This window comes from Squalius cephalus (genome assembly GCF_949319135.1).
Source record: "Squalius cephalus genome assembly, chromosome: 8".
In the NCBI taxonomy this organism is placed as follows: domain Eukaryota; kingdom Metazoa; phylum Chordata; class Actinopteri; order Cypriniformes; family Leuciscidae; genus Squalius; species Squalius cephalus.
In genome coordinates this window covers 30,516,276-30,535,017 of record NC_137129.1, presented here as the reverse complement: position 1 = coordinate 30,535,017, position 18,742 = coordinate 30,516,276, and the positions used below count along the sequence as shown (strand labels likewise).

Sequence of the window (18,742 nt, the reverse complement as noted above, 5' to 3'; positions counted from 1 at the left end):
TAAGTCAAAGTGTTTTGTGCAGAAGAGCGGAAGATAGCCCAACTGAAGCGCGGCGTCGACGCCATGTCGGAATTATCGAAAAGCGAAGGCTACACTTTCTCTTTGAACTCGTAATCACAATTTGTAAACGCAGAATTTTCTGAGATCGCCCACTTGTAGGCTACCACATGACCGATGGAGATTCATTTAGGCGTTGATAGCTCTAGCTTTTGTGTGAGATGTAGACCTGGAAAATTCAGGCAAATTAATTAAATCCTAAAACGACATGAACATTTAGATAATGCATACATTTTCTAGGCATGCCATGCTCTAAAATATTTTTTATCAAGCAGAAGTTGTGTGTAATTTTTCAAAAAGTGCCCATAGATTAAAATAGGTAAAACAGGATGTTAAAGGGGTCATGAACTGGATTGTTTTATTATTTTATAATGTTGCCTGGGGTGCCCTTATAATGTTAGTATGATTTTTACATCAAAAATTGTCATAATTTATAAATAAAAGCCATTTTTCCAAGCCTGATTTCAGCTTCAGATTTGAACGCTCCGTTTTAAGGGGCGTGTCTGCTGTGAGACTGCAGTCCAAACGCCCACTGCTGTGATTGGCTGACATGCTTGCATATGAAATAGCTAGTATTACATGAACTCTCTCGAAAACTTTTACTACGTTTTTACTATTACAGCTATCGAGATTAACAAATCGTGAAAAGTATCGTTTAAAGCATTATATTTAAATCTATTCCGTCACATGAAATGTTGCAGCATGATGAGCACTGACTGAGCAGATGACAGACAGTCTGTTGATCGCGTGAATAAAGATCTTATCATTGCAACGCAATTTTTGCACTCTCACAAATGCTTACACCAAATCACAATGCAAACACGATGTGAATACACAGTAAGAGCTTCGTTGTGTAGTGTAACAGTGTCTTTATTTCATCACGAGTTTGGTGAGTGTCCAGATAAGCTCTCGCGGCTCGCGCTGTGCTGTTTTATTGACAGCTTGGGCGAAAGGGATCGTTCTTTGATCGCTTTCTGTATATAATTTAATAACAGTTTAAAAAAGATTATTTTCATAATACTACGAGAAATTATGTGAAGTTGATCGTTTAGTCACTGATGCATAAACAGTATTGAACGATTTTAAGAGAAAGATATCTGAACTTGAATAATTACACATCAGAAATCACTGATCGCAGATCAGGCATTAGAATACACATGGTTACTTACATGTTGCTGGCAGATCCGTGTCGGGAAGTTGTGATTGACTGATTTAATAAAGTTTAACCATGCTGGAATCCGAAGGAAGCTTATGCAGACTGTCTTCTTCCACAAACAGGCACGCACAATATTTAGTAAACAGCATGTTTATTGCTTGGAAGTAGCTCGATCCGGTAGCAATTATCATGTCGTCCTATGTTATTTAGCAAGTTTGGGCGAATCGGTGGGCGGGGCTAAACAGGCCGTGTTGAAGTAGGCTTTGATCTTCTTTTGTGGAGGCGGTGTTTTATCCTCTTTGACGTCATAGTTCCCCACTTTGAAAAACGAGTCGTTTGCTGAGCCTGATGTCTATAAAAGCTTTTATTGGACTAACAAGGTAGTTTTCAGTTCTGAAACTTACAGGATATTATTATAGTATGATGATCTCTTATATGTCAAAAGCTCAAGGAAATTTTGATTTCTCAGTTCATCACCCCTTTAACATCTAAACTGTTAGAGGAATAGTTCACTTAACAATGAAAAATTCTGTCATCATTTACTCACCCTCAAGTTGTTTCAAACCTGTATGAATGTCTTTATTCTGCTGAATACAAAGTAAGATATTTTGAAGAATGTCGGTGGCCAGACAGTTGATGGACCCCATTGACTTCCATGGTAAGAAAAAAAACAAAACAATGGAAGTCAATGGGGTCCATCAACTGTTTGGTTACCGACATTCTACAAAATATTGTAATGTGTGTTGCGTTTTGGGATATTTTCTTGCCAACTAATTAATGAGACTGATTGAGAAATGAGAAACACCGGGGCAGGAGCTGTATATTGAGAGACTGGGGGTGGAAAAGGGTTATATGGAGTGCAAAAGATGATGGAAGGGGGCTCGGTTCCAGTTACATTGTTAACAACAAGACAGCGGTACTCACCTTTTTTTTTGGGAGGGGGGTGTTGTTCGCGGTCGGTTAGGGCCGCCGGCGATGAAGATAGATAGATAGCAGTGAAGGGTGAGAGAGGACCAGGCCTGGAATATTTTACGTTGCTGTTTTCATTATGCTTATGTGCCTTGGTCAGCCGCTGCTGCTCCTTTTGTTATGTTGTGTAGCTAGTTGTCACACTTTCCAGCTGTGTCTAATTATTATTATTATTTTTAAAGTTGGGTACACTTTAAAAAAAAAAGAAAAAAATTCTCAATATAGTCACTTTAGTTTGGAGAGCAGTTACACATGGAGCATACAGCGATGGCTCAGGTCAAGAAAGAACATATGACATTCATTGTCCATTCAAAAAACAAAAAACAAAAAAAAACCTCTGTCATGATCAGAAAGGGGATCTTCCTATAGTGTTATACAATTATTCCAGCCATTCAGTGATGGAGCAAACAAAGCTCCAAGGGATACCCTGCTAACAATATCTTTAAAGTTCATCATATCTAATTCCAACATATTTTCCTCTTTAATTAAAGCTTGTAGAAAAATAAAGAGCTAAAAAGAAGTGGGGGAAAAACACCACGTAAAAAGAGTGAAGCAATAGATGAATATCCAAAAGCGTCTGTATAATAAAAACAGGGAAAGTTTCTTAGATTCGTGCTCACTACATTTATTGTGCAAAGCATACATGTGGTCAGTCATACACTGATGCAATCCGTTTCCAATCCTCTGAAAGCAACAGTCCCAGATCTGTTTAAATTCTTTGCAAGTATGTCACTGATTAAGGAAAGAAATGTTGTGTTTATCGCATCTAAAACACCACACCGACAATTCACAGAAACAGGACAACAGTTATCAAGTGTAACAGGTATACCACATGAGCACATATCACTCTCTCTCTTTCACATACATACACAAAAAAGGAGGACAAGCATGTACATGACATAAAATTACCATGCAGTATACAATTATTCTTTTAGACAATTTATTTTAAACATTTTATATATTTTTTCATGTTTTCTATTATTATCCCTTTAAAGAAAGATAAATCCCTGTGCAAATATATATATATATATTTCTATAGTGCCGGAGTGGATTTTATGAGTCAGCAATTGATGAACTGTGGCTTTCAAACATTGAATATAGTACCCTGGTGTAAATCTCTAAGCTATTCAGTCTAGGTTTCACTCTAAATCAATTGTTATTTAAGAAAAAAAGAGGTATAAATAAAAAATTATATCTTGCACAAAAGAATATCAAGCCTGTTTTTAGGACCACAATTTTTAAAAAATTGCTTGAATATTAATTTCATTATAATTAAGTACCCCAGAATTCTCATTACTGTAAAACTTCTGAAATTTGATTTCTTACAATATTTTGTGCTGATAAAAAAAACAAAACAAACAAACAAAAAACAATAGTAAAAGGCAGTACAACAAATACTACCATGTTATATAAACACTCTACCATTTTTCAGATTACAGTAATGAGAATGACAACAAAAATCACATCATAATGCAAAAATTAAAAATCACAATGGTCCAAAAATAGGCTTCATTTACAAAAAATAATTTCTTATTTATTTTAGGGTGAATTTAAGTGTGTGTCACTTCTTCAATCTTAAATCAATCTTAATCTTAATTTATTTTATCAATTAATTGATTAGATTAGAGGATTTTTTTTTTTTTTTTTTTACTTTGCTTATTAATTATAAATACATCAATTATATCCAGGCACTTACAACAGTCATTGGTCTGTGCATTTGCATCTAAACATCAGCAAGGCAGTTTGACAAGTAAGGCATTGATGTGTTTCTAGAGATAATATATTGTGCTATAAATGTCTGTTCAACAAAGATAAATACCAATACAAAAAACATCAAGATAAGCACAGTACATCAAAACCCACAGAGTGCAGGGCTGTATATACAGTCAGAGCAGAAAGAGAAAAAAGTCAATGACACAAATCCACAGGTGGTCACCAGAGCACAGGGAATTCTAGTTTGCTGAATCCAGGGTCCTTCCTGAGCTCCCAGTAAGTGCCATTGCTCACCCACGAGTCGTCTTCAGCACGTCTGATTGAATGAACAAAATTGAGTTTTGAGAAACTCATGATGCGCCCAAATGCAACAACAGCATCTTTATGCTCATAACAGTCACTTACTTGAAAAATCGGGGTGAGTGTGTCATGTTATTTTCTTGCAGGACTCTCCTCCTCTCTCTTTGGAGGACTTCAATTCTTTCTTTCTGTTCTTCTGCTCCGGTAATATCACCCTCTTCAAGTAATCTAACAAAAAGAGGACCAATAAGTAGACAACAGCTGGTTTTAGAAATAGGAAGAGTTAATTTTGCATAACATACATGCATAATTAATACTTCATAGTGAGTCAAAATCTACTAAGGGGTCATTAAATGTAACAAATCATGTAAAAATGTTTAATATTTTATTGTATATTACAACATTTGATCAAACTTTGATAATTGCTTTAATCTTTTAAACATTTTATAAAAATCATCAGTCAACTTTATAATATATTACATCAGCATATGAGAGTCAAATTGGATGACTACTGGGACTCATCCCAAGATCAGTCATTTAACAGTTCATCGATTGCCAAAATTAGGAAAAAAGATTTTTAAATAATCAAAAGATTATTACAAAAGATTTTAGATAATCAAACAATTTTTGAAAATATTCAAATCAGGACTGTCAGAATCAGAATGTGTAGTTTGTGAATAAAAAAATATCTGTCAAAAACCAACACTATTGCGCACTATTGAGTATGAGAGGCGGCAGTTGAGTTTTCTTGAAGTTGAATGGTTTAAAAATCACATTAAAATCACTTTTTTTCTGTGTGCAAGTTTCGGATGTGTGCACAGCACAGAAAACAGCTGGTTTAAAACAACAACAAGTTGAAAGTCATATTAAAATGCACACTAAATAATTTTTTATTTTATAACAAGTATCCGATTCCTGACCATAAGTATTTTCCATTCCCAACCCTAATGCTGGACTTCTGCTTCTCGTAAATACTACCGTATATTATGCATGTTATTTTTTGACAGACATCGATATCATGGAATGTAAGGTAATAATTATTTATTTCTTAGCTGTCAAGTATTCAGTGAAATGATTGATTCCCATGAGTGTGTTATGTCTATGTTTTAGTTCTAATATTCCAACTGACAGCCAGCCTAAGTTTTTGACGGACGTGATAATGTGCGTGAGGGGTAAGCCATGTTTGATTTTTTTTAAACGTGCAGATGTTCGAAATGCCTTTTATTGTGGCCAGCCTAAGGCACACCTGTGCAACAATCATGCTGTCTAATCAGCATCCTGATATGCCACACCTGTGAGGTGGATGGATTATATCGGCAAAGGAGAAGTGCTCACTAACACAGATTTAGACAGATTTGTGAACAATATTTGAGAAAAATAGGCCTTTTGCATACATAAAAAAAGTCTTAGATCTTTGAGTTCAGCTTATGAAAAATGGGAGCAAAAACATTTAATAATTTTGTTCAGTGTATACAGTATATACAAGCAAATATTTCTTAAATATATGTGTATTTATATACACAAAATTCTACACAGTACACACACATATTTTATATAAATACAAACTTTATTTTGGATGTGATTAATCGTTGCCCAGCACTAGTTGAAATATCGTCTTGGGAACCCAATATCATGTATAAATTTATTGTGACCCCGACTCAGAGACTGGCATGTTTGACTTGTCAAATTTTCCATTCAGTTGTGGCAAATTTGTTCACTTTTGAAAATCAAGTTAATTTTTTACCAGGAAAGGAGTGGTTTTGATGCAAAGTTGTTTTTATTGTCTCTTACAACAAAAATATTTTATTTAAACCCATGAAAATGCAGATCTTGTTGTAATAATAGTGGATAATGACTTGTTCCATTATTACCCCTTAACAGATTTTGACTCATGTCTCTAATTACGTCTGTACCTTTGGTCGGGTCTAAAACGAGTGTCCGTCAGGGGCAAGAGTGGCCTTAAACTCTCCTCCAATTCATTTAGCTCAATTGCAAACTGGGTGAATCCATAGTACTGCTCATGGTCCTCAGGTATAGGATCTATATGCATCCATACACAAACATACAAAGACAAAAACAGTGTTGTGTTAGCGCCCTCCTGAGATCATTAGCCACAAATTCATTGAAGATGGAACCTAATGATTATAATTTCGATATTTGAAACATTTAAATAGTTAAATGGACTGCTCTGGACTGGTCTGGAACTCACTTGCTCTCCAGATGCAGGTTGCCGAGGGCGGTTTTCCCAGGTACAAGGCCTCGTTCCATTTGCCAAACAGAGAGTAAATGACACGCCCCTCTGAATCAGTGACCACACCCTCTACCTCATTAGCATTCAGACCTCCAGATCTCGACTGAATATAAGGCATGCATAAAACAAATCACAATAAAAGAACAGGTAATAAACAAATCATTCATAAAATGAATATTTGGTTGAGGTTGTTCAACAAGAGGAAGATGTGGGCAAGACAAACACAGATACACACACATATGTGGGATGAAAGAATTTTGCATGTCTTGAAGGTCCCACCTTAAGGAAAGTGACTTTGCAATGACTGACACCTCCCATCGTGGTTGAGTGCTTGATTGACATTTCCCCATAGTGTTCGATCCAGCGCTGACCACTTAGAATGTTATGAATGCATGAAGTGACCTTACTCCACTCATATCGATCCCCAAAACTGAGAACGAGTGAATGAGTGAAAGAAAGACAGAGATGCTGAGAGATGCTGAGACATGGAGGAGACTGCATGCTGGAATAATGGAAGTGAATGACAAGCAGAATAATTCATGATAAAATTAAATCACCCTGGCAACTCTAAGTGAGTGACTCCCATGGGAACAATCTCCATTGATTTTCCCCAAAACTTATTCTTCCAACGGATATCTAATGGACAGAGAATATACAGAAAATGGCATCAAATCATGCAAACTGCTAAAATGCTTGACACTAGCCAACTGTGCTTCACTTACCTTGCCAAAATGTGTACCTTTTGGACTCACAGTGACAAGCGGACACGGGTGGATGGTGACTGACCTTAGGGACACAGTGTTAAAGAGCATGTGAGCGTGTACACTAGGGCTGTCGCAGTGAAGGAATTTCCCTTGCTGTGATTTTGAGTGGCTCAATAATATCACAATATGCCATATTATCATCATTCTTTTTAAAACACGCAAACCACACAATGCATAAACGAGAACTGAAAAGGAACAACTGAAACACAGGGCTATATAAACAGGGGTAGAACAAAGGAAAGTAAACAGGAACTAAAGGAAATAATATTAAAATAAGGGTCCACAAAACAGAACATGAACCTGACAATAAGCTTGTTAGGCTACTGTTATATGTGTAACAGTTAGTTCCGATCCTCGAATCTGACTGGACGAGAGGCTTTCTGAGACTGCTGTCTGATATTTCCCAATAGTATCCAGCATCAGCACTGCTTGCCTCTATGCATTCTAGACTGGCTGTCAGTCAGTGCAGGTTACATTGTCACGCTAGGTGGCGGCAAGGGACTGTCTTTGAGTGAGTCAAACCGTTCATTCAACTGTGTGTTCAAAAACGCTCATTCATTTATTAATGAAACAAGGTGTTTAAATAATTTTAACTTTGAGCTCACTTTACAAAGCTCAATCGACCAGCAATGCTCTACAGAGCTTCTTTACAAATCACAATGGTGCACAGTCTTAATTAAGAAAAATTACATTCTTCACTTTTGTTCATTATTAACTTAATCAACACTCAATACACATGCATGAAGTGTAAAACAAGAAGGGTATAGCCTTGTGAAAAAAGAAAACAAACATGAACATTGTAGTTGCTAGCATTCCTCTGCGGTTGGCTTGTCAGTATCGCGGTATTACAATATTGTGGTTATCGCGTCAGCCCTGGTGTACACCTTTGTGATTTGGTTGAAATAACGGAAATGTGCATGGTTACCTGTTCAGCAATGAAGCGGAAGCCCTTATCTGGCCGGAGACACTCATATGTCTCTCCCAGTATAGGATTAAAGGGTTTTCCTCCTGCTCTAGTGAACGAACATGCATAGGCTGACACAGCAAATGCTGCAATATATACCTTAAGAAAAAGACACACAAGAATAGAATATCTGGTTAAACATAGGGCGGCACAATAATGCTTAAACTAACAATGACAATTATTTTGCTCAAAAATTTAAATTGCAATTATTAATCACTATTGCTTTCATTTGAGTAATTTCTTTTTACATTTCATTAGAATTATTGCACTTTCACCTAAGCAAATATTAAGAAAATGTCAACTTAATGTCAGCTTCTTAAATTCCTAATATTAATTACAATAATTCCAAATTTCATTAAACATTCCAATGTTTTTCTATTAAAACAACTAAAAAGACTTTGTATTGTACCAGAGGTTGCGTAAGTGGTTTATTCAGCAACCACAATCGCAAACAATTTAGTTGAGAATCATGCTTGGATATATTGCAAATAAGGCAGACTATCATGTTTAAAGGGATAGTTCACCCAAAAATGAAAATTAGCCCATAATTTACTCACCCTAAAGTCATCCTAGGTGTATATGACATTTTTCTTTCAGACGAATACAATCAGAGTTATATTAAAGGGGTGGTTGATTATGATTTTGTAAGACTGGAAATACTGGTTGGGGTCTGAGACAAAGAGCCCTGCTAGGTAATTAACATTCAACCTCCCCCATACAGGAAGTGAGGTTCACTTCCTCTCAGAAACAACGAAGAACTCACACAAGAACATGGTTTAATGTGAATGTTTATCATTGACTGTTATGTTTTTGGTGTCATTAGAAATGTCTCAAAGTGAGTCGTACAGATATCTCATATCCAGATATATAAAATAAAAGGAAATTCTCTCTCTCTCTCTCCTCTCTCTCCTCTCTCTCGTCCCTGTTTTGGGGTTTTTGGTTTAAAAATTGTTTGAAAAGAATACAAAGAAAGTTTAAGGAGTAGGGGGTTTGAGGAACGCTGTTAACCAGCGCTTTGCTGGTTAGCAATGGCGGGTCCAAGCCAAACAAAGTTTGAGCAGCTTTCACGCAGGCACGGGATAAAACTCGCGCCTGTGATGAACTGCTCTGTGGAGGATTGTAGTTTGGCTGTGGGTAACGCTGTTGGTTTTAATAGCATAATATCTGCTTCTCGAATGAACAGTGCTGTGGTTATCTACCTTGATACCATTGAGAACGTAAACAGTGTAGTGCAGACCGGAGTAGTAATTCAGGACACTTTTACTCCAGTAATACCACTGGTTCAGCCGGCAAGAAAGATAACATTATCGAATGTACCACCTTTCATTAAAGATGAGCTCTTGATTAATGAATTGTCTAGGCATGGAAAAGTTGTCTCACAAATGAAAAGGATCCCATTAGGGTGTAAATCGCCTTTGCTTAAGCATGTTGTGTGTTTTAGACGGCAACTACATATGATCCTAAAGAGTGATTTGGATGAACTGAATGTGTCGTTTAAATTCAAAATTGACGGCTTTGATTACGTTGTGTTTGTATCATCTGATACTATGAAGTGTTTTGGCTGTGGGCGAACAGGGCACGTTAGGCGTGCGTGTCCTGAGAGAGCAGATGAGTTAGACCCAGAGCCGGGGCCGAGCGGAGAAACCGCGCGCGATAACAGTAGCGCGATGGTGACCGAGGATTCTGTTAGTGAAGAAGATGATGATGGCAGTAATGCCGCGGGGCGAAATACAGAAAGTGGGGAGAAGGAAACTGATACAGTGTCTATTGTTGTTGCGGGGGGAAATACAGAAAATGTTGAGAAAAAACTGGTTACAGTGTCTACTGATGTTGTTAATGTGGCTGAGTGTATTGTGGAGGAGGAAGAGATGGTGACAGACATTGCTTGTGATGAAACACTTTTCAAAGTACCCAATACTAAGAGAAAGAGAAATAGGAAGAGTAAAAAATGAGCAGACAAACAAACCGCAGAATGTTTATTAACTCAGTGACAATGCTAATGAGAAGTGATTGGAGGGGAACAGTTTACAGTTCAAGAAATATACAGATTAAAGAAACTTGTTTCCAAACTGAAATTAGAAGTACAAACTGAAGATGGCTTCGAAACCACATAATCGCTGTTTTCCCATGTTTTTGTTTGGTTTATGTCCCCTCATACTATTTATTTTAATGAGTGTGATGAGGGTGAGCTCTCTTAATTTGAATGGAGCCCGAGATATAGGCTACATAAAAGAGCAATGCTGTTTGAGCTTATCAGACAAAAGAATATTGATGTAACATTTGTCCAAGAAACACACAGTGACTGTATTAATAGCCGCGTTTCCACTGTCGGGCCAGGGCCGGGCCCTGCTAGTGCGTGCCAGGGCCAGTCGCGTTTCCACTGTCACTTCCGGGGCTGGATCGGGGCTTACTCGAGGCCAACGGCCAGGATTTCTGGCCCGTCGAATACCTTGGGCCAAAGCGGGCCAGCTCGGGCTAGAGGAGTGGTTACCAACAGAGGAGGAGTTTACCAGCGCCGGATGATTCTGTCAGCATTAAAGACTTAAAAATAAAATAATTTAACTCGCGTTCATGTTTGAATGCCTTCTGTTTGTGATGCAAAAGACTATGCGCGCTAACCGTTACCATAGTAAACATAGTAAACGCTTGAAGATACGCATATAAAAAAAAACATAGCGAACGCTTGAAGAAATCAGACCAATCTTAAAGGCTATGACAGTCATGTTTTTATTTTATCTGTCATAGCCTACGTCTCGTCTCTTTAAACCGGACTATCATAAAATAAAGTAACTTTTTTTTCGGGAGCTTCCTCTGTTTCTCTGACTGAAATATCTGTATGGGAGTCGAGAGATTGCTAAAGCTCCTCAGGTCGTGGCATAAAGTTGTAGAAATTATCATTTTTTTCTAAATGTGATGTAAATATGATAAAGAAACAGACGTGACTGAAAAAGTAAGTGTGTCCTCTTTCTTTTGTGAAATAGACCTAACGGTATTTCTGAGTGACTAATGTGCAATTTTGACATAAATTAATTCATTATTATCAATGTATCACTTTTTATTGTAAATCTGTGGTAAAACATCGATGCTTGGGTTTTTAATATTCAAGTAAACAAACAAAAAAATGCTAGCAAACGGCCGCTTTTATCGTGTTTGTTTTCAACGCTGTTTCCAGTGATTTCTGATTAGTTTTCTGATAAAACTTCCATTTGTTGGTGAAAGGATGGGTTAGTGTGACGTTGTTCCAGAGAGGCGTGTTACGGGCGTGTTTTAGTGAAGCGCTGTGAAGCTTCTGGCCCGACAGTGGAAACGCAGGCCCGGTGCTATTGGCCCGAGGCTATTAGCCCGGCACGGCCCGTTTAAAGCCCTGGCCCGACAGTGGAAACGCGGAAATTGACTGGAAAAAAGAGTGGGAGGGTGAAGTGTTTCTTACTCACATGAGCTCTACTAGAGGAGGGGTGGCTGTCCTTTTTGCTAAGAATTTCTCACCTATCTCATGTGAGGTTAAACATGTGATACCTGGCAGACTAATATTTTTAAGGGCTCAGTTTGAAAAATTCAAGGCTGTTTTTATTAATGTTTATGCACCAACAAATGGTAATGAAAGAGTACTCTTTCTCAAAAATGTAAATACAATTCTACAGAATTGTAGTTCTGATGATTTTCTGTTTTTGGGCGGGGACTTTAATTGTACAGGGAATTATAGTCTAGATCGGAATCATATGGAACCTCATGCTGCTTCAACGTGCTTTAAATGAACTGATTGAGACTCATAGTTTATGTGATCTATGGAGGGATCTAAATAATAATGTAAGACAATACACGTGGTTGCATAATAGAGAGAATTTCATTTCTTTAGCCAGATTGGATAGGTTTTATTGTTTCAAGCATCAGTTTAATGTTGTGAAAAGTTGTTTTATTACACCAACTGGTTTTTCTGATCATTGTTTAGTCACATGTAATGTGTTTATAACAAATGTGAAGCCAAAGAGTGCATATTGGCATTTTAACACTTCCCTGTTAAGTGATGTGAATTTTAGAGGTGTTTTTGTTTCTTTTTGGAATGATTTTAAATTAAGAAAACCATGCTTTGAAAATTGACGTCAGTGGTGGGACTGTGGAAAGGTTGAAGTGAAAGTACTTTGTCAACAGTATACTTTCAGTGTCTCTCGGGACATCCCTAGATCAATGAAAAAACTTGAATCTGAAATAATGGAGGCACAAGGGTTAACAGAGAATACTGGGGAGGGAAGACAGAGACACTTAAAACTAAGACATCTCTTCTGTCAGATTTGCTCGGCATTAAAGCAAAGGGGGCTTTGGTCCGATCTCGTTTTCAAAACTTAACGCAAATGGATGCCCCATCTAAGTTTTTCTTTAGTCTCGAAAAAAAGAACGGTCAGAGTCGCTATATTCACTCCTTACGCTCTGAAAACGGGCAGGAATTGACAAAGATATCTGAAATTAGAAAACGAGCTGTACAGTTCTATGAAAAATTGTATAGTAGTGAATATAGAAAGGACGAGGAGTTGTCTGCTTGCTTCTATGAAGGTCTGCCAAATGTCTTGGAGGACTCAAAGGAAGAGCTGGAGAGGCCTCTTTCGGAAGAGGAGCTTCTGAACGCTCTCAAGGGCATGGAGAGTGGAAAAGCTCCTGGGATGGATGGACTCCTAGCTGAGTTTTATAAAGAGTTTTGGGCTGTGCTGGGCGAGGACCTGCTGGCTGTCCTGAATGAAAGCTTGGCTGATGGCTCTTTGCCCCTGAGCTGTAGGAGAGCAGTGATCACATTGCTACCCAAAAAGGGTGATTTGCAGGAGATTAAGAACTGGAGACCTGTGAGTTTGCTTTGTTCTGATCTCAAAGTCCTTTCTAAGACTCTGGCTAATAGACTGAGAAAAGTGATGGGGCAGGTCATTCATTTTGATCAGACATATTGTGTGCCGGGTAGGTCAATCACATGGGTATTGTCAGTCTCATACGGTATATTTTAAGTGTTTCGAGTCTTTTAGGGGTAAATTTGGGGTTTCTCTCTATTGACCAAGAGAAGGCTTTCGATAGAGTTGAGCATCAGTATTTATGGGACACCCTAGAAGCTTTTGGTTTTAGTTCTGTTTTTGTTGATATGATTAAAGTGTTGTACCAGGACACAGAGTTTACTGAAGGTCAGTGGTGGTTTGAGTGCCCCATTTAAAGCTAGTAGAGGAATCAGACAAGGTTGTGCTCTGTCTGGTATGCTTTACTCCTTAGCTATTGAACCAATGCTGAATAAATTAAGAGATAGGATTAAAGGTTTAACATTGAATCATGATATACAACATCAAATTTCAGCTTATGCCGATGATGTTATGGTTTTGGTAAATGGGCAACAAGATATTAATCAGCTGGTTTCTGTTGTTAATGATTTTGGAATAATTTCAGCTGCAAAAAATTAATTGGGAGAAGAGTGAAGCACTGGCTGTTGGGAAATGGGAGGAAGGGATGCCAAAACTACCTGGTGGGATGAGTTGGAAGAAAGAAGGGTTGAAATATCTAGGAGTACATCTTGGGGATTTAAACACCCAACAAAAGAACTGGGAAGGGGTGATTGAAAAAATAGAAGGGAAATTGAAAAAATGGAAATGGATTCACTCACAATTGTCATTTAGAGGGAGAGTTTTAATAATCAACAACTTGGTTGCCTCTACATTGTGGCATAGGTTATCTTGTGTGGATCCACCTGTTGGACTACTGTCCCGATTACAGGTAATCCTAGTGAATTTTTTTTGGGATTGTTTACACTGGGTTCCCCAAAGTGTGCTCTTTCTTCCGAAAGAAGAGGGAGGACAAGGCTTGGTGCACTTACCGAGCAGACATGCTACTTTTCGTCTGCAGTTTATTCAGAAATTTCTGACTGGCCCTGTTGAGCTTGTGTGGAGGAAGATGGCAAAAACGATTTTGCACACAGTAGACGGACTTGGGCTGGATGCTGCACTGTTTCTAATGGATGCTAAGCAACTACGTTTTGCTGGAGTGCCTCGATTTTATTGTGAACTTTTCAAAGTGTGGGGACTTTTAAATGTTTGCAGACTGGAGGAGACCAATTCTTTGTTCTGGTTACTTGAAGAACCTCTAATCAGAGGAGCTCGCATGGATATTGCGGGTGAGAATGTTCTGGGACTTACGCAGATACTGTGTGCTTCTAAAACTGTGGCATTGAGGCACATAGTTAACGTGGCTGGACCTGAGATGAGTGATATAAATGCAGTAGCTACTCTGTTGGGTCAGAGGTCAATGCGCCACACGCTAACCATAGTGGATGTGTGGAAAACAAGACTGACAAAGGAGGAATTGACTTTAATAAAGGATTTTAAGAATGGAAGTGTAACTCTGGACATAAGAGACCCTTTTCCAAAACTTGGGATTACACCAGACTTAAAAGAAATGTCAGGTCCTTTGTTGGATCTCAACGGACTGCAAGATTTAGATCTGAAAGAAATCGGAGGGAAAGTGATGTATAAATGCTTTATAAAAGTTTTTAATAAAGGAACACTAAATGGGAGGGTTGATACAGTGTGGAGGGATAAGCTTGGGTTGAAAGAGGACATGAAACCTGTGTGGAGAGTGCTGTACAAACCACCACTGACCAAACGATCTGGTGACTTACAATGGCGAATATTGCATGGGGCTGTGGCTGTTAACGCTTTTGTTTCAGTCATTAATCCAGATACTGATGATAAATGTGTGTTTTGTGGATCTAGAGAAACTATTTTTCACTGTTATTTGGAGTGTAAAAGACTTCAAACGCTTTTTAATTTGTTGGATTTGTTATGTGGTAAATGTGGGGAAAAGTTTACTCCAGATGTTTTTATTGTAGGGGCAGGATACAATCAAAAGCAAAAGATTAAATGGCAGCTGCTTAATTTTCTGTTTGGACGGGCAAAGCTCGCAATTTATAAAACAAGGAAGAACAGAATAGAAAATAGTGGTGGTCAGGAGATTACAGCCTTATTTAAAGCTTTTATTAAGTCAAGAATTGTTGTGGAGTTTAAGTATTACAAAGCAATGAATGATATAGAAACGTTCAAATTACAGTGGTGTTACAATTCTGTTTTTTGTACGGTTGTGGAGGAGGAGTTATTTTTTGAATTTGTGTGGATTTGAAATTGTTGTAATATTTATTCTTTTATATCATGATTGAATAAAGTTTGTTATTAAAAATCAAAAAAATCTCTCTCTCTCTCTCTCTCTCTCTCTCTCAGGTGCAAGCTGGGTAAGATTATTTGGTGCCAATGTATAACCATGTACTAGATACTTGAATTGATTGTGGAATTGATCTCTGATATCTGAAATATTAAATTGTAACGTGATTATTCTAACTGATTTTGACATTGTTCATTTAATGGTTAAAAGGAATAGTCAAACATTCGCTCACTTTTAGTGAGGCACAGATATTATTAAAACCTTTCATTTATGGAGTCAGATGAAATTGCGAGAGAATACATGATTAATGTATTGCATTTAACCAACCAATACTTTGCATGAGAAAAGGACAGTAACACGTGATCCCTTCCCCGTGTATTGGTGAACCGGCAATTGGACCAATATAGCGGGCCTTACAATTTCACTTTTCTTACTTTAGTTAGTGTGTAATGTTGCTGTTTGAGCATAAACAACGTCTGCAAAGTTACAACGCTCAAAGTTCAAAGCAAAGGAAGATATTTTCTTTTAAAGAAATTGCTTTTCAAGGACTACACGACATTCCTCACGGGTTAGTGACATCACTAACCCTCAAAGGGATAGTTCGGCCAAAAATGATATTAAACCCATGATTTACTCACCCTCAAGCCGTTCGAGATGCATATGTCAATCATTTTTCAGACAAACACATTTTCAGTTATTTTAGAAAATGTCTTAGATCTTTCAGTGGTTATAATGTGAAGCTATGGGGTCCACTCCTTCAAGTCCCAAAAATGTGCATGCATCCTTCACAAAGGTAATCCATCCGGCTCCAGGGGGATAAACGAAGGCCTTCTGAGTGTAATCCGTGCGGTTTTGTCGTAAAAATATACATATATAAATATAAATATAAATATAAAATATACATATATAAATATTCCGATAGCGGTTGACGCGCGTTCACAGAGATGGATGCTGGCGTATGACGTAGGACGTAGCGTAGGAAGCGTCGTGACGTAGAACGAACGTGACAGCGCAGCCAGAGAGCAGAGCAAAACAAAACTCTACGTTCGTTCTACGTCACGACGCTTCCTACGCTACGTCCTACGTCATACGCCAGCATCCATCTCCATGAACGCGCGTCGACCGGTACCGGAAGCCAGTTATTTTCATTTATAAAGTTTTAAATATGTATATTTTTACGACAAAACCGCACGGATTACCCTCAGAAGGCCTTCGTTTATCCCCCTGGAGCCGGGGGAGAAGAGTGTTGAGAAGAGGAAGAGTTGTTATAGTAGAGCACATTTGTGAGTCTGCTCATGCTGACTCCTTCTGTCTTTTCACATGCAATACAGTATGTGACACAAATGCAATAGGATGTCACTCTGTACTCTTATAGAGAATCATGACAGAATATGCTAATTGAAGATAGTTAACTCCACATCAGCAACATAAATTAATGAATTAACCATTCAGAAACGTCCTGTTGAAATCTACATGTTGTCTCTCAATCATTGTCGGACTCCAGTTTAAACATAAAAAGGCAGAACAGTTTCTGACATTTTAGTGCTTATCTGCGTGAGGTAACCGGAACTGCTGACACACACACAAGCTCCGCCCTCTGTGTGGGAGCAGCAGTTCATTTGCATTTAAAGGGACACACCAAACACGCATTTTTACTGACCCTCAAAAAGGGACAATTTTAACATGCTGTAAAAAATGATCTATGGGGTATTTTTAGCTAAAACTTCACATACACACACTGGGGACAACAGAGACTTCAACCGCATACAAACGCATCGCATCGCTTCAGAAGGCCTTTATTAACCCCCCGGAGCCGTGTGGAGCACTTTTATGATGGATAGATGCACTTTTATGGACTTCAAAACAGAAATGGCCATTCACTGCCATTATAAAGCTTGGAAGAGTCAAGACATTTTTTAATATAACTCCGATTGTATTAGTCTGAAAGAGGAATGTCGTATACACCTAGGATAATTTTCATTTTTGGGTGAACTATCCCTTTAAATAATCAAGAGAAATAGAAATGGAGATCATGATTAAAATAAAATTAATCATGCAGCCCTAGTTAAACAGAATCCGTCTGATGCTTAAAAGTCTCCTTTCATGTTCCATAGAAGAAAGAAAGTCATACCAGTTTAGAAGGACATGAGAGTGAGTAAATGATGACAGAATTATAATTTGACTGATCTCACCATGCGCATGTGTGGGTCGCGTGTGTTTGCAGCGGTGTCCAGCAGGTGGCAGTACTCAACTTCCTCACACAGTCTCTGCAGAGTGTTCATGGGCTCATTGAGTTGGACAGGCATAGCCACTTTCGACAGGTCTTTACCGATGTTACTGCGCAGAATACTCCACAGATTCACGCTCTCGTTCATGCGTGCACTTGGCAAACGGCCTCGTCTCATCACTGCACTCTCATTGCCGTTACCTGAAGACACTAACACACACATAATCCACTAACTATGATTGCAAAGAAAGGTGAAGCTTCATAAAAGTGAACTTGAATGTGCGTGCTTAACAGTGCCTCACCAAAATTCTCCCTCATGCAGCCGTTCTCATCCCTGCAATACTCTACTGATGTGCTGTCACTCACATCACTGACGTATGAATCATCATCAGACAACTGGTCACACAAAAAAAATTCATAATTCATGTGTAAAATTTCAGTTTTCCTGTACATTTTTAAAGTCAATTTTAAGGCTTTTCATAACCTTTTTAAGACCTGAAGAAATAAAAATGAATAGTATTAGTAATATAATTGTAATAATACGTTCGGGGTGTATATTGTTAAAAAAAAATTATGATTTGGACAGATTTTTATTAGCCTTATAAAACAAAACATCAGAACTGGTGGAGCATAAAGACATATAAACGTATGTGTATGTAACTGGTCCAACTCGTCCCGCTCTGAGTAGGATTCAAACCGGGGTCTCTGGTGCGGGACGCTAACCCCCCGGGAGCATTTTTGACGGTCACTTTTTAGCACATTTACAACAATATTTGTCAACTTATTGTTGATTTATTGTTAAGAGAATTTTAAATTTAAATCTAAATATTAAATGTTACACCTAAATGTTAAATCTAAATGCTAAATCTAAATCTAAAATCTAAATATTAAATCTAAATCTAAATCTAAATGTTAAATCTAAATGTTAAATCTAAATCTAAATGTTAAATCTAAATCTAAATGTTAAATCTAAATGTTAAATCTAAATCTAAATGTTAAATCTAAATGTTAAATCTAAATCTAAATGTAAATGTTGAATCTAAATGTTAAATCTAAATTTAAATATAAAAGTTGAATCTAAATGTTTCGGGTGAAACTAAATATTTAATTAATATGCAAATTCAAAATGCCGGTAACCGGAAGTGCCAAAATAAAAGCTCGAGGA

At 37.7% G+C, this 18,742-nt stretch overlaps 1 protein-coding gene across 4 annotated transcripts in view; it reads right to left on the bottom strand.

Annotated features, from left to right (window-relative positions):
* Nucleotides 1–3,890: 3,890 nt before the first annotated feature.
* Nucleotides 3,891–18,742, bottom strand: part of osbpl3a (oxysterol binding protein-like 3a) — a 31,381-nt gene continuing 16,529 nt past the window's right edge. For 2 of the 4 annotated variants that reach the window (XM_079877933.1, XM_079877934.1), the window contains exons 13-22: nt 17,880–17,973; nt 17,543–17,787; nt 8,136–8,273; nt 7,169–7,232; nt 7,004–7,082; nt 6,726–6,876; nt 6,405–6,549; nt 6,109–6,235; nt 4,301–4,423; nt 3,891–4,211 (exon numbers count right to left, since the gene is read on the bottom strand). In XM_079877933.1, the coding sequence (XP_079734059.1) occupies nt 4,115–4,211; nt 4,301–4,423; nt 6,109–6,235; nt 6,405–6,549; nt 6,726–6,876; nt 7,004–7,082; nt 7,169–7,232; nt 8,136–8,273; nt 17,543–17,787; nt 17,880–17,973 (1,263 nt within the window). In that variant the 3' untranslated portion in view covers nt 3,891–4,114. The remainder of the gene's footprint in view (nt 4,212–4,300; nt 4,424–6,108; nt 6,236–6,404; nt 6,550–6,725; nt 6,877–7,003; nt 7,083–7,168; nt 7,233–8,135; nt 8,274–17,542; nt 17,788–17,879; nt 17,974–18,742) is intronic. The other 2 variants (XM_079877935.1, XM_079877936.1) reach the window with 1 other exon arrangement.